Source organism: Choloepus didactylus, chromosome 2, assembly GCF_015220235.1.
Source record: "Choloepus didactylus isolate mChoDid1 chromosome 2, mChoDid1.pri, whole genome shotgun sequence".
NCBI classification, from domain to species: domain Eukaryota; kingdom Metazoa; phylum Chordata; class Mammalia; order Pilosa; family Megalonychidae; genus Choloepus; species Choloepus didactylus.
The window spans coordinates 197,273,361-197,287,878 of record NC_051308.1 but is presented as its reverse complement, the minus strand read 5'-3'; the positions used below and the strand labels follow the sequence as shown (position 1 = coordinate 197,287,878).

General features: G+C 34.4%; 1 protein-coding gene across 1 annotated transcript in view; it reads right to left on the bottom strand.

Annotated features, from left to right (window-relative positions):
- The window catches only part of FAF1 (Fas associated factor 1), a 618,418-nt gene that overhangs the window by 86,839 nt on the left and 517,061 nt on the right, over positions 1 to 14,518 (bottom strand). Inside the window, exons 14-15 of the mRNA XM_037827260.1 lie at positions 10,418 to 10,554; positions 8,817 to 8,905 (exon numbers count right to left, since the gene is read on the bottom strand). Coding sequence (XP_037683188.1) covers positions 8,817 to 8,905; positions 10,418 to 10,554 — 226 coding nt within the window. The remainder of the gene's footprint in view (positions 1 to 8,816; positions 8,906 to 10,417; positions 10,555 to 14,518) is intronic.

The window sequence follows — 14,518 nt, the reverse complement described above, 5'->3', positions numbered from 1 at the left end:
GTGTTACTGTAATCCACGAAGAAGTCTCCACCTCAGGCAAAGGAGGAAACTATGTGGAGGGCTGGTTCTGAGCAGGTGTGTTGAATTGTAATGCCAAAGTTGAGTCAAAAATCTCCTTACATTAGTTTCATATATGACAAATTATTAACTTCTACACTAAAGTGTCAGGCATGCATGAACTGATCCATCAGCAGGCACTTTAAGAGCAGCAAATGTAAATAAAGAGGGTGTGGATATGATTTTTTTTAACAGTAAGCATTATTCCATGCACAACAGTAAATAGTTATGACAAACTTTCTGTTCTACTCAAGTGAATATAATATTTGAAAATCTGGGAATATCTGACTTAGTCTCCAGGTTAGCCCACTCTGATTCTTCCTGATCTTGGTAGAGATGCTGGTTCAGTTTATCCCACGAATCTTTAATGTAATTGTACCTCAGCTTTACAAGGGAGCATGATGTATGAAATGTTCAGAAGTGTGTGTTCTGGTTGTGACATAGCTGTGTAACCTTAGGCAGATTACTTAACCTCTATAAGCCTCAATTTCCTCCTCAATAAAAGGGAACTAATAATAACTATCTCATAGAATTATCATGAAAAGTATAAGAGATATTTACAGCAAGTTATCTTTCTGCCACTAGCAGATACTTAACAAGTGTTTGTTGTTAAAATTTTATGTTTTGACTTTCATCTCAATAAAAAATATACTGCTTAGATATAAAATTTGAGAAAGTCTCTTGCATTTTTACCTTTATTATCAGTGTCATAAAAAGTTTTAATCTCATCCCTCATTACAAAAACTTGTGCTCACATCTTTCCCTTTAGATCAGAGGAACTCAAACTTTAGTGTGCATCAGAATCATCTGGAGGGCTTGTTAAAACAGATTGCTAGGTCCCACCCCAGAATTCTCGTTCAGCAGGTCTGGGATGAAGCCTGAGATATTGCGTTTTTAACAAGTTCCCAGGTGACACTGAGACTACTGCCTTAGATAATCAGCATACTTATCTGAGCAGAAAGAATATCTTCAACCCCCCTTCCATTATTTAAAACAGTCTACTAAAAAGATGTCTACTTGAAGCTGCCTAAGATTATATAAGCAATTTCTCTATTTTCTTCAATACTGTATCAAGATTTGAGGGACACATTGTTAATTACCAGCTATTCATTTTACTAAAGCAGTATAGGGATTGACATTCAGGTGCAATCTTCTTTTATTTGAATAGCCATAATATGCTGAACTTACAGTTTTTCATCAGTATGAATTCTGCCTCATGTTTTCTAATCTAACTCACATCTTGCAAAATAATCATTAAGTAAAAATCTTCTCTTGTAACATACATTTCTTACTGATAAATAAAAAGAAGAGTTACAAATACTTTTTCCTCATACATAAAATACATATGCCAAGAACTAATTCTTTGCACATATCAGTGGCTTCATCCAACTGTAAAGCAATATATCTAGTAGTGTGCACAATACAGTCATTGCGCAGGTCACCCATGGCCACTGCATGCTCTCTAACATGTCACTGGATGAAACAAGTTTTCTAAGAACTCATTCTGCTGTCTTTTTTGAGAATAAACTTTAACTTTTTGTTGTTAACTTTGTGGTTTTATAAGTTTTTGGCACTAATGGAATTTGCATCCATTTTTACCTCAAGGAGTACAATTGTAAACAATTTCTCTTCCGTGGTTTGGTCTCTCTTCTCTGCCTTTGGCAAAAAGATCAATCTTTTATTATTTTTTTAAAAGTAGAAAGCATCATTTTTCTCTTGTTCTGAAAAAAATTATATTGATTTCATTGGGCATTATTTAATGATGAAACAAAAACTCTCAAGGCATTATGAAAAAATTTCATAATGGAGAAACACTGGCACTGGGGGTAAATGGATCACTTGTTCTATGTAATCAACTTTCATATATAGTCACTTTCTAATCAAAATTTTCTCTGGCAACTAGCGTGAAATCATTACAGAGTCAGCTGTCTTGGCATCTTCTATACGAGCATAGGAATTCTTTGAATTATGCTTATACTAATGTTGAACTAGTTTGAACTATGTTATACTGATTTGCAGCATTTATTCTATTTTTATCACAACTTTTATGCCTTAATGATCCACTTTTGAGCTATGCCTAATTTGGGGGAACTATGAACAGAACTAATTTAAGCAAGGAAAAATGAATATCAATTTAACAATAACAGGTGAATGACATGAATGTGCAGAAGCCAAAGTCAATCACTCCTGTTAAATGAATGTTTGCCAAGACTAAACCACCAATGCAATCTTTGTTACACATGAGCGATCTATTAAACTGTAACAAATATAATTAATGAAATGAGATTTGGAGAGATATCATAATTAATCTTACATTTAAATATATGAAATAAATGTGAACAGAATGGATTTAATGCTTTCTCATACCTAACTGGGACCCTTGGTAGATAACTAGGTACTCCAGTAGTCCAGGAATCACACTGAGAAACACTGCCCTAGAGACCAAGACTATGTCTGGCATGTAGCAGAAACCTGAAGAATGGCTGTTATTATCTTCATTCTTACTTGTTCTATCTGCCTCATAGCTTGCACTGGGAGAATTTATAAGAGCCCATCTGTGTGTGCTCTTACCACAATACAATTTGCCCATACCATGCCTGGCTTAATTTGGTAACTGCTCCTTGAGCTTTATCTGCCAAAACACTTGATAGGCTTTCTTGGAATTGCTGGGTTATAAGCCTAACAACCTTGTCTATCTTGCTCACAGTTATGCTTCCAATGTCCACATAGTGTCTACTGCATAATAAAAGCTCAATAAATTTATTTATGAAATGAATATACAAATCAAGATGAGAGAAATTATCACTTTCTGTGATCTGGGCCTTTCAAATGGAGAAAAACCACTGGATAAAGAATCTTTTTTTTTTCTGAGCAGAAAGTAACTATCTACAGAAAGGCATCTAGGGCATATTCAAATCCATTTAGGTGCTAATCATTAATAGTTAACACAGCCCTTCCTCCTCAAAGTAACTTTTGGATAACTTCTATGACTTTTGCATTTCCAGTGGAATTCTGATGTTTAAAAATAGTGCATTTTTGTTTTTTTGCATTTCACATATAAAGTTATATACAGTCACGTCAGGGAAAAATTCTCCTAACAGAACTATTGACCAATGAGTATTTTTGCTAGTTTTAGGAAATGGTCCAGATATATTTTTTAAAAGAAGAACAGTAAAAAAATCCTGTTAAGGGTTGGTATGTGTAGTAAGTTCTGTTTTAGTTTTTGGATAAAGAGATTATTTTAGTTGCTTTCTGTGTGGCTTGTGATGACTTATTCCCGTTTGAAAGAAAACAGCAACAGAAGCCAGAGTCTGTATCCTGCTTCTTACTCTTAGTTCTGGAAAGAGAGTGGGTACAACAATGGTGGGATTTTACACACAGAAAGGAAAAGGAGTGGAGTCCTGAAAACAGACAAAGGCAAGGTTCAGGAAAAAAAAAAGTTACGTTTCTTGGAACAAACCAGAAAACTAACAATTTCTTTTGGCAACACAAAAAGCTGCCATGCCCCTCTGGCACAGTTTACCCATGTTCCACTAATGTATTAGAATTACCAAAGAAATAAGAAAAATGTAACCAATCGCCCTTGAAATCTGCCTGATCTCCAATATCTGGATTGGGAGTTATCCTGGAGGGGAGTAATTCTCATACCTAGGATAGAGGATTCTAAATAAATTAGTGTTGAATTAATGAACAAACAAATGAATGAAACAATTTATAGATCAGGAACTAAGTGTCATAAACTGTTGATTACTAGAGGCTTCTAGATCACCCATGGCTAAAAAGTCATGCATATGAAAAAAAATGAAACCATTTACTATTATAAAGCAGGTATTAATTGGAACCAGGCTTTAAGTAAAATTAGATACTAAATTGTGGCTGCCTTCATGTATGGACACTTGCTTTCTTCCCCCTCATCCCCTCTTTGCCAAAAGCCCCTTATTAAGCAAAGCATCTCTCTGACTCTGGGACCTAGTTCAGTGCTATATGCTTGGTAGATGCATAGTAAACATTTATAAAATTCTACTAATGTTAATGAAAATGTCTAAAAAGAAAGCTTTGGCAGTTCAGTCAAAAACAGAGGCTTATTTCTGGAGGTCAGTGTGGTGGTTCCGTACGAAGCTAAGTATGTGGGGGCCATAAGGTCCTGCAACCTCATTATGGGGTATGTATTTGGAAGCTCTGAGAGCAGAGACATGAATGGACATTTGCACACAGGTGTTTATAGAGAAAGTATGCATGATTTGCAATGGGTGGAAGTGACCTAAGGGTATATTGACTGAGGAAGAGAATGGTGAACTGTGGTGCATGCATACAATGGAATACTGAGCAACTGTGAAAAGGAGTGAAGCTATGAAACACAAATGGATTCTGTTGACAGCATTTTGAGTGATGTATGCCAGAAACAAAGGCAAACACTATAATGCCTCACCAATATGGACTAACTACAATGTGTTAACTCAGAAATGAATCTTAGAGCACAGCTTATCAGGGGAACGCTTACTGTAACAGTCCCTAGATTGTAAACTCTTACACAGTCAAATCTATTCCTGAATTGTAATGGCTATCTCCAAACTCTGAGATGCTGATCCCTTTGTGTATAACCTGATTTGGTCTCTAGAACATTGGGTATCTGTGTGACACCTGAAACTCAGAGCTAGAACTTGGCAGATATGAATGCCAGAATTAGAACATATAGCAACTGTTTAAAAAGCCTAAAAAGAGTCCAGACTTCAAGGAGAAATATGAATAAAGCAGATGTGGTTAGGACTAGGGCAAATAGGGCCAAAGGGTAAAGGACAATACTGACTGTGTTTTAAAACCTCAAATTCCATGTGAGACCAAGGGAAGAGATGTTTAGTTGGTGCAGGATCTCTATTTCCTAAGCAATTTAACTTGTACAGTTTGTTCAAATACCATAATTACATGGAACTTTTTAATAGGAAATGAGACCTGGTAGGTTTGCATAGGTTACCGTGAAATAGTGACACAAACCAAAGTAATTTGGGCAGAGAATAAAAAATATGAGGAGCCAGGGGAAAATGCACAGGTGTTGAAAGAAAACAACAAACATTGAGGACTGACGGCTTGGTATGCTGAGCCCTCTATCTTGGGGCTTGCCCTTATGAAGCTTGTTACTGCAAAGGAGAGGCTAAACCTGCTTATAATTGTGCCTAAGAGTCTCCCCCTGAGTGCCTCTTTCTTGCTCAGATGTGGTCCTCTCTCTCTAGCTAAGCCAACATGGGACCTGACTCTCAGGTGTGTAAATCTCCCTGGCAACGCAGGTTATGACTCCCGGGAATGAATCTGAACCCAGCATTATGGTATTGAGAACACCTTCTTGACCGAAAGGGGGACGCAAAATGAAACGAAATAAAGTTTCAGTGGCTGGGAGATTTCAAATGGAATCGAGAGGTCACTGTGGTGGGCATTCTTATGCACTATATAGATATCCCTTTTTAGGTTTTAGTGTATTGGAATAGCTTGAAGTAAATATCTGAAACTATCAAACTCCAACCCAGGAGCCTTGACTTTTGAGGACGATTGTGTAACTATGTAGCTTACAAGGGGTGACGGTGTGATTGCGAAAACCTTGAGGATCGCACTCCCTTTATCCAGTGTAGAAAAATGGGGGCAAAAAAACTAAAGGAAAATTAGTGTGGGAGGGGGGTACAATTTGGGTGTTCCTTTTTCACTATTTTTTTTTTATTCTTATTATTACTTTTTCTGGTACAAGGAAAATGTTAAAAAAAATAGATTGGAGTGATGAATGAACAACTATATGATGGTAATGTGATCAACTGATTGTATATTTTGAATGATTGTATGGTGTATGAATCAATCTTAATAAATAAAAAAAATCCATAATAAAAAGTTTTAAGGAAAAAAAAATAGTGTGGGATGGGGGGATGATTTGGGTGTTCTTTTTTACTTTTATTTTTTATTCTTATTTTTATTCTTTCTGGTGTAAGGAAAATGTTCAAAAATAGAATGTGGTGATGGATGCATAACTGTATGACAGTGCTGTGAACAGTTGATTGTACACCATGGATGACGATAGTATGTGAATTTATCTCAATAAAACTGAATTTAAATAACAAACAAACAAAAACAAACAAAAAAAGAAGCTTATATAATCTATACTTTCTAGTTAGAGATAGAGCAACCAAGGATATAAAGGCTCTGGGCCAGTGAAGAATGATTCAGAGTATGAATATGGCTCAAGCTTAGGTTTATTTAATACTCTATATAGTAAAGGCTTCTCTGTCTTCACTAATACAATGGAACTACTGCAGTGCTTAGATGTAACTTAACCAAAGTTAAGTTTAAATAAATTCACATCTAGGAAGCCAGATCTAGGAAGCCATCTTCCAATCCTGTTCACTAATTTGGATTTTAATTGCAAATTTAAGATGAAAGTCCTATTTATAATTTAATTTTTTTTTTAAATAAAGGCAAGTTCACAAGTATATGGAAGAGTTTTCTCTGTCAAATAGTCACTTGATTCCAAATCATTATGATTTATGCATAGTCCAAAAGAATTATTTAAAGTTAAAAAAGAAATCTACTTATGACCTGAATGATAACTTTCATGAAGAAACTCTAAAAAGAAAGAAATTCTTATCTCTTCCAGTTAAATTTCAAAACAATTTCAATTATATGGAGCATTGGGTTTTTCCTGTAACCCTCATATTAAATTTTGTGCTCAGTATTAAAGGAATTAAAGTCAATTTCTTCATCAATGAATTATGGGGAACACAAATTAAGATGAAAGAATGAACTGGGAATATGCATGCAAATATTGTGGATTCATATTATTATACAACATAATCTGTAAATCTGGTACTAATGAGACTCAAGATTTAAATGGCTGAAGAATGTGTTTAGTGAATTATTGTCAGTCAATGCCTCTCTTCCAGGATAAATGTAATCTTGAATGGCAACACACTTATTATTACAAATTCCTAACTAAGTACAGTACTTCATTATTTCAAAATGTCACTGTCAATTTATATAGTAACAGATAAATATCTTTCCATCACATACTCCACGGCTTTTCCTTCAGAGTAAATGAAACAGTAAACTAGTTATATCACTTCAAATTTTCATATTTGTTAATGTGGATACATCAGTTTTTATATCAATGTAATCAAGTACTATTTTTTCAAATCACATTATTTCACATAACTCCTTTCATGTAGTCATATATTCAATCATTCAACAAATATTTGAGTCCTTGGTACACTTTAGGGTATAGAGTTATGAACATGAATACAATAAGGCTTTTAACAGATTCACAGTCTAAAAGCCAGAAACAAATGAATAAGGAAAAATACAATAATACAGGGGTTATATTAAAATTGTCTACATGATCTCATTTGCAATGACTAAAGAGTATTCTATTGAAAACACTCATTATACTTGGAAACTTTTCATCATTGCCAGATATCACTCTAATTTCATCTATGGTAATCTTTGCTTTTTACCCCTTAATTAAAAACAAACAGAAAATTAAAAAGTATAATTTTACAAATACTGTATCTGTGAACTTAGCATCTCAAATCTACAACTGCTAATATTTGTTTCATTTATTAATCTTAAACTATTTTCCAAATAAAGAAATTTCTTGATAAAATACTAATGATCACTTGAGATTATTATTGTGGTTCTTTACTAGCTGTGTGATCTTGGGCAAATTACTTAACTTTTTTGACTTTCAGTTTTCTTATCTGAAGGGTGGAAATAATAGTGCCAATTCTGTGCTAGATTATCTTCCATTTGCTCCTCTAGATCTATACTCACCATTTTTGTGCCCAAAGAGGCTTCCAATTGGAAGTACTAGCAGGAGATCAGAGTGTGGAAGGAAAGTGATTATTCCCCTGGCTTCATTTCTACCAGGTTAGCTATATCCCTCTATCAAAAGCTGCCCTCTCCATGCAGCAACCTCTCCTAGACTTTCAGGCATAGGGTTTAGTAATGGTTCCCCCTAGCCACTACTTGTACCACGACTTGTTGATTTCCTTAAACTCAGCCCCACATCTTTATAAACAGTCCCCTTATTAAACTCAAATAACCTAGTTGAAAGCACCATCTGTTTCCTTCTAGAACTCTGACTAATATATGACATCATGGGGTTGTTGTGAGGACCACATGAGATGAGAAATGTAAAGTGCTTAGCATAGTGCCTGGCACATCACGAAACTTGGTAAGTGTTGACTACTATTGTCATTATCAGTATTGTTTTTATTTTAATTGAGGTTCCATGCTCATGTCATCTATACCATCTGAATATGTTTGGGAGATTGAGAAACTCAGAATTCTGGAGATCTTTTACTAATTCTCATAGTTCTTCAAAAATATGTTCAAATGTAAAATGTATTTATTGTTAATTAATCTCAATACACAAAAAGAGTAGTAGGACCTTAAAAGCAAGTGATAAAACCCATAAAGTACATATGATTTTTTGGATTGGAGTTTCCTCAAACATATGCTTCAAAATTCATTTCCTGCAATTCTACCTCCTAGTAGCTCCCCAAATCTAGCAGAGTGTAAGCAGCCCATAAATTTAAACAAATTGTTGGGTCTTGGAGTCATGAAAAGAACAGAGTGAAAGGTAAACTCAGTGACACAGTAGGTTGTAGTTAATCTGGAAATGTACCTTCATCATCCTTATTTATCAATCATAACATAGGCATGCATCATCATTTGACAAATTACCTCATCAAAATTCTATTAAATGTCTCCTTAATCTTTGACCTTACCTCGTCCTTTATATCTTCTTGCTGTTGGGCTGTGAAGATCTCCATTGCAGCCATGAGTCTCATCATTAACTCATCCACTGTTGTGTTACCTAGCAACATATGGAGATTGCCAAACTTCACATTATTAAAGTTATTAAAAAATGGTAAGTCATTCTAGAATTAATCAGAAAGGAATAACTACAGTCTAAAAAAATACACATTAGTATGCTATTATCTAATTAAAGAAGAGTTTCACATATTCAATAAGAAAGAATAAAGCAGCATACTGAAAATTTCAGAATATTCAGACTTGAGGACTATGAAGAAGAATGTTGAAGTCATGAGGACAAAACTTCTTTCAAGTTATGAAAACATAGCTATTTAATAATTCTAGCAAGAGCTACCATTGTTTAAAATCCAGTGACTAGGCTAAGAACTTTATATATCTCATCTTGTTTAATCTGTACAAGAATTCTATGAAGGAGTCATTATTATTTTCATTTTACAGAGAGGAAAACCAAGGTTTAGAGAGACTAAGTAACCTGCCTAACCAAGGGCAAGCTGGTTAAGTCCTAGTAGTATTATGAAATATATTTTGAACTTGTGGGTCCCATGAAACGGTTGACGGGACCTTTTGGGTGGGGTGGGGGAGTCCATGGACCACATTTTGAGAACTGCTAGCTATTGCATTATTGCCTGTGCAGGGAAAGCAGAAATGAAATGTTATTTTCATTATCCATTTACTCTTTGCAAATCATTTCCCCCAGCAGGTCTTCTTTAATACTGTTTATGAAGCTACGTGCTCTAGTTATAGAGAAAATAGGAAATAACCAGAGGTTTTGTTTTATCTCAGTTTTTAAAGCACTGGAATTTATCTCCCCTTCCCCATCATATTATCTGCTACAGAAGTTCTACTTAAATGGGGGAAGACATTGAATACCCCAGCAAGCTTTAGCTTGGGACACTTGAAAAATCTTTTTTTCCTGTGGCATAGAGAAGATATATTGTTTTCAATTTAAGCTTTGCCATGAAGAAGGTAATATTTTATACTAATCCTTTGTGCGCATTAATAACTGTAAAAAACCATTCACTTATTTTTGTGTAAAGAATGTGTACTATGGTTAAATTCACAGGCATCCTATAGCTTCATGCCTCAGGGTTGCATCTTAGACATGGATTTACACAATAAGGAGAAACAACTGCCACTGTGACCAATTCAATTTGCAATATACAGTCACTGGATTTTCTGGATAACTAAAGATAAGCATTATTTCAACTAACCAACATTACAGCAAGAAATCAATATAAGTAAGAAATGTCATATTTGACAAATGTTAGTTTAGGGAATTCATTAATTATGAACAATTAACTTGAATATCCTATGTCCCAAGGCCTATGCAATATCATTAAGATTTTTCTGTTGGATTTTCATGCAACATATTTATTTCATTTTTCATAGCACCTATACTTTTTGAAGATGTTCTATATTTTAAGGATGTTTCATATTTTAAAAGGCAAAAATATTTATCAATAGAAGGAAATATCGTAAGCTTTAATGGTAAAAATGATAAGGTTATCACGTGCACAAGAGGATTCTACTCCCTATGTGACATGTACTTTACCTTGTATCACATTTAAGACTTCATTAGATGATCGCTTTCCCATAATAATCAGGAAAAGTGGGAACTGATCTGTTTTTTGAGTCCGAATAGTTTGTGCAACAACACTGCCAAAGTGTCTATTGCACATTGTCAGAAATCTAAAATGAGACAAAATCCAAAGTAAGTTTCATTTCAGACTTTAATAAATTTATTAGCATCCCAACATAAACTCACTGTTTTATTAGACATGTTAAAATTAGAGAACTGGCCTGATATCAATATATAAATTCTTGCTATGTTGACTTTTCAAGTCAGTCATGAATGATACAGATATTATTATCTATAGAAAATCAGAAAGCACATCCTACATGCTGCCTGAGGCTGACAGCATAGAATTCTTAGTCCTAAATACAGTAAGCTGTACTACCCTATACTTGAGAAAAACAAGCCAAATGAATTTCAAGGAGAGAATTTCTTAAATAGGACAAACAATATGACATGGTACAGAGACAAATTGACTAGCATCATCCTAAGAAACAGGATTTAGCAATGAAAACATTTTCACAAGTCTTCAGAATCAAGAAGTGCACTTTAGAATTGTATTTTCTGCAGTAGTAGTAGGCCTTCTAGTTTTATACTTAGTATGGGGTAAAAATAATAATTCTAAGCTTTTGACCAAAAAAGCTCAGAGATATTAGCATACTGAAGTCTAGCATTAGTATTCTTAACACGATCTGGAATAAATGAAAAAACTGATAAAGCTTTTCTCTTCTATTAGAGGACTGTTTGAAATTAGCATTTCTTTCAAGAGAAAAGGGTAGCTTATGATATGTTTTCAGATCTGATGGTAAAAAGTAAATGTCATAATAATAATGAATTATGAAAGACCAAATGCAAATATAGAATGCTTTAATAAGATCCAATTTAATAAAGTCTGTAAAAATAATGGACTTTTAATAACACAGGTCACAAAAGGCAAAACAGTGGAAATTCTGAGGACTAGCCACTGGTACTGGCTTATTAATTCTTAATTATGTTCATGAAAGGCAACTTAAATCGTGTGTTTTCTTATGCCTTATGATAATATTTTAGGTAACAACTCCTCTGAAATGTATGTTCTAGCTGATGAGCAAAGTCCTGTTGTCACATGCATTAGAAGGTAAATCTATTTGAAAAGACGAATGACATTAAAATGTCATGTGCTCAGATTCATTTGATATCCAAATTCAAAACAGAATCAAACCTCTTAATTTTTAAAGCCAATATATTTCTTGTCTGTAGAAATTCATCCCAGAAATTTAGGCTGAATCCTCCCCCAAACCTGTGCTGTGACTACAGAAACTAGACCACCTTGTTAAGGGCCACTAAAACTGCCTGTTGGCAACAATGTCAAGACAAGTTAGCACCATTGCGATAACTTCCCGGGGAGGCGGCTTCATATATACATTTAGAACAGCAATAATCAGACTTCATGGCAATTTGAAATGACAAGGCCTTAAGAAATCCATTGTTGGTCATGAAATTTCAGCGTCCCCATGAAAATTCAGATCCTCACATTCCACAACTATTATGGGATAAAAGGTGCTCAAGCAGCCTAAGCCTCCATACCAAATTTCACACCCATATAGCTTCAGCTTATCAATAGGATGTGTAGATCAGAAGACTAGAAAGTTAGGATCTCATTTTTCTTTCTGCTTCTTTCTAAAATATTTGAAGTCAGTCTTGACCCTGATCTGATCGTTGGCAACCTCTGAAATTAAAGATGTCAAAAAACAGTTGGAATGCCATTTCCTACAAAAGGGAGAAAATAAGTCCTTGTTGCTTTCACACCAACGGATTAAGCAGGTATCACACAGTCACACAGATATCACCCATCACAGTCCTAGCCTCACAAGTGATATTAAATACTAGCTGAACAGGATAGCACCCAAAAAAGGAAGGAAGAAAGAAAGAAGGGAAGAAAGGGAAGAGGGAGAGAGGGGAAGAAAGAAAGAGAAAGAAAGAAGTCTATAAGAATTAGTGATTTTCAGAATTCAATTTCAAGACAATTTTGACTGGAAATTGTGTATGTCCAAAATTCTCTTTTTGTGAAAATGAACTAGAAGGAAAAATAATTATGAAAATAATCATACTGGATTTTAAATAACATATAGCACTAATTTTAACTACACAAAGCATATTGAAGCGACACAGCCTTCAAAATCACATAGCCATTCAATTAACTATAAAAAAACAAGTGATCAGTTTTCTACCAGGTATAGGCAAATCACTCTACTTTTTTGGAAGCAGTTGAGAAATATACATGGATGACACAGCCAGCTGAGACTTTCTAGTAGGCTTAACTAACAATTTGTTCAAATCAAATAGAGACTTTAGTAAAGTTTTAATTAATGTGATTAATCTTCCTACGACCTGAATTATGTTCATTTTGAGATTTCAAACCACAATCATTGAGAGCTTGTAGGACCAATGGACAGCACCAAATTAGAAAGTTCCCACTTATCAGTTTCTTCTAATAATATATAAGGATTTGAGGTAGCACTTCACAACACAGATATCAAATATTTTTCATGGCCATGGAACTCTGCTTCTTACCCCCAAGATCATACAACAAAGTCACTATACACAGCATACTGTCAGTAGCAACAAATTCAGCTCAAAACATTAGAACAAAAATAGGCATGGGAAAAACAAGTTGTTTTCAGAGAAAAAGTGAGGTTCTCATAATTCTGGTATTTTTTTCTTTTTGAAGAGATAGAAGTATGCTAGTCTGTTCAGTGGCAGGGCCAAAGTTGTCAACCTAACTGCATGTGGTATTCATCAGAGTCAGATGTCATAAAGGGATAAATGGTTTCCACAGCAATTGGATTCCTGCAATCTTAAACCCAAAGGGGAAAACAATGACAACAGTGCAGTGGCAACTGGAAATGGTTTTATTTTTAACTATAAAAGATTTGGATAAATCAAACAACCTACCCATTGTAGCACCATTTGAGGAGGGGAATAAAAAGTTGCCAAATCAACCCCCAAAACTGAATGCCAAATATAACAAATTTGAAAAGACAAAGAAGAAACAATCCTCACTAAAGAGATAAGAGGGAGGGTAGGAAGGAAGAAGGCAGGACTGAGAAAATGAATGAAAGGAAATGATTAATCAGAAACCAGGTATAATGAACCCCCATGCAGTGGGGGCTGATAATGGTGGTAAAGCTGTGTGTGTGGGGTCATGTTAGCTTTGTTGAAGAAACAAAAGATAGTAGCTTATATTTCCCAGTTCTTCATATTAGAAAATTACAAATGGGGAGATAAAATGTTTTAATCTAAATTTTGGAAATAAAAATAAACAGAACATCTGATGACTAGCATATATTAATGATTAGTAAACTGTTCAGTCTCTGAAGCACAGATCTTTTCTATCTTGCTAATGGAAACCAGGATTACTAATGAATCAGATCTGGGGAAAAGTAATCTCATTTTAATTCAAAACAGGATATGGTTCAGTTTCTTTCAATCACACTCATAATTACATAAGTCACAGATTTTTACTAAGGTGTACTCCAACATAAAATATATACTAAAAGGAATGAAATTTTTGGGAGGGAAGGGGATGAAATTTCACACACTTATAACTTACTGTTTAGCAGGTACTGTAAAAGGGGGCACATTTTATGAAAAATGGAGGAGGGCCCAAAACTGCAAACTACTCTAGTAAAAGGTTCCTGATTATTACATTCACTGTGACTTCTATAAATTTAAAGGAGCCTCAGATATTAAAAGAGAGTAACATGCCATTAAAATTGTGGTAAGAATCAAAGAAGATTCAGAAAGCACTTGGAATTGTACTTATAATATTGTAGACCCTTAAAATTGGTTGCTATTTTATTGTTAAATGCATAAAGATATTTAAAGTTTTATCATCATTGCCTTCAGGATTAAAATGATAGTTTATACCTATAAGCCAACACAAATTTTTTGCATAGTAAGATATAGCATCAAAAATTTGTTGACTAAACAAAAACAGTCACTGATTTTATTTTCATTCAGAAAATGAAGGGGCAAATACCAACATTAGAAAAATAAGAAAACACAACACAGATGCTGCAGCTGTGCAATACTACAAAA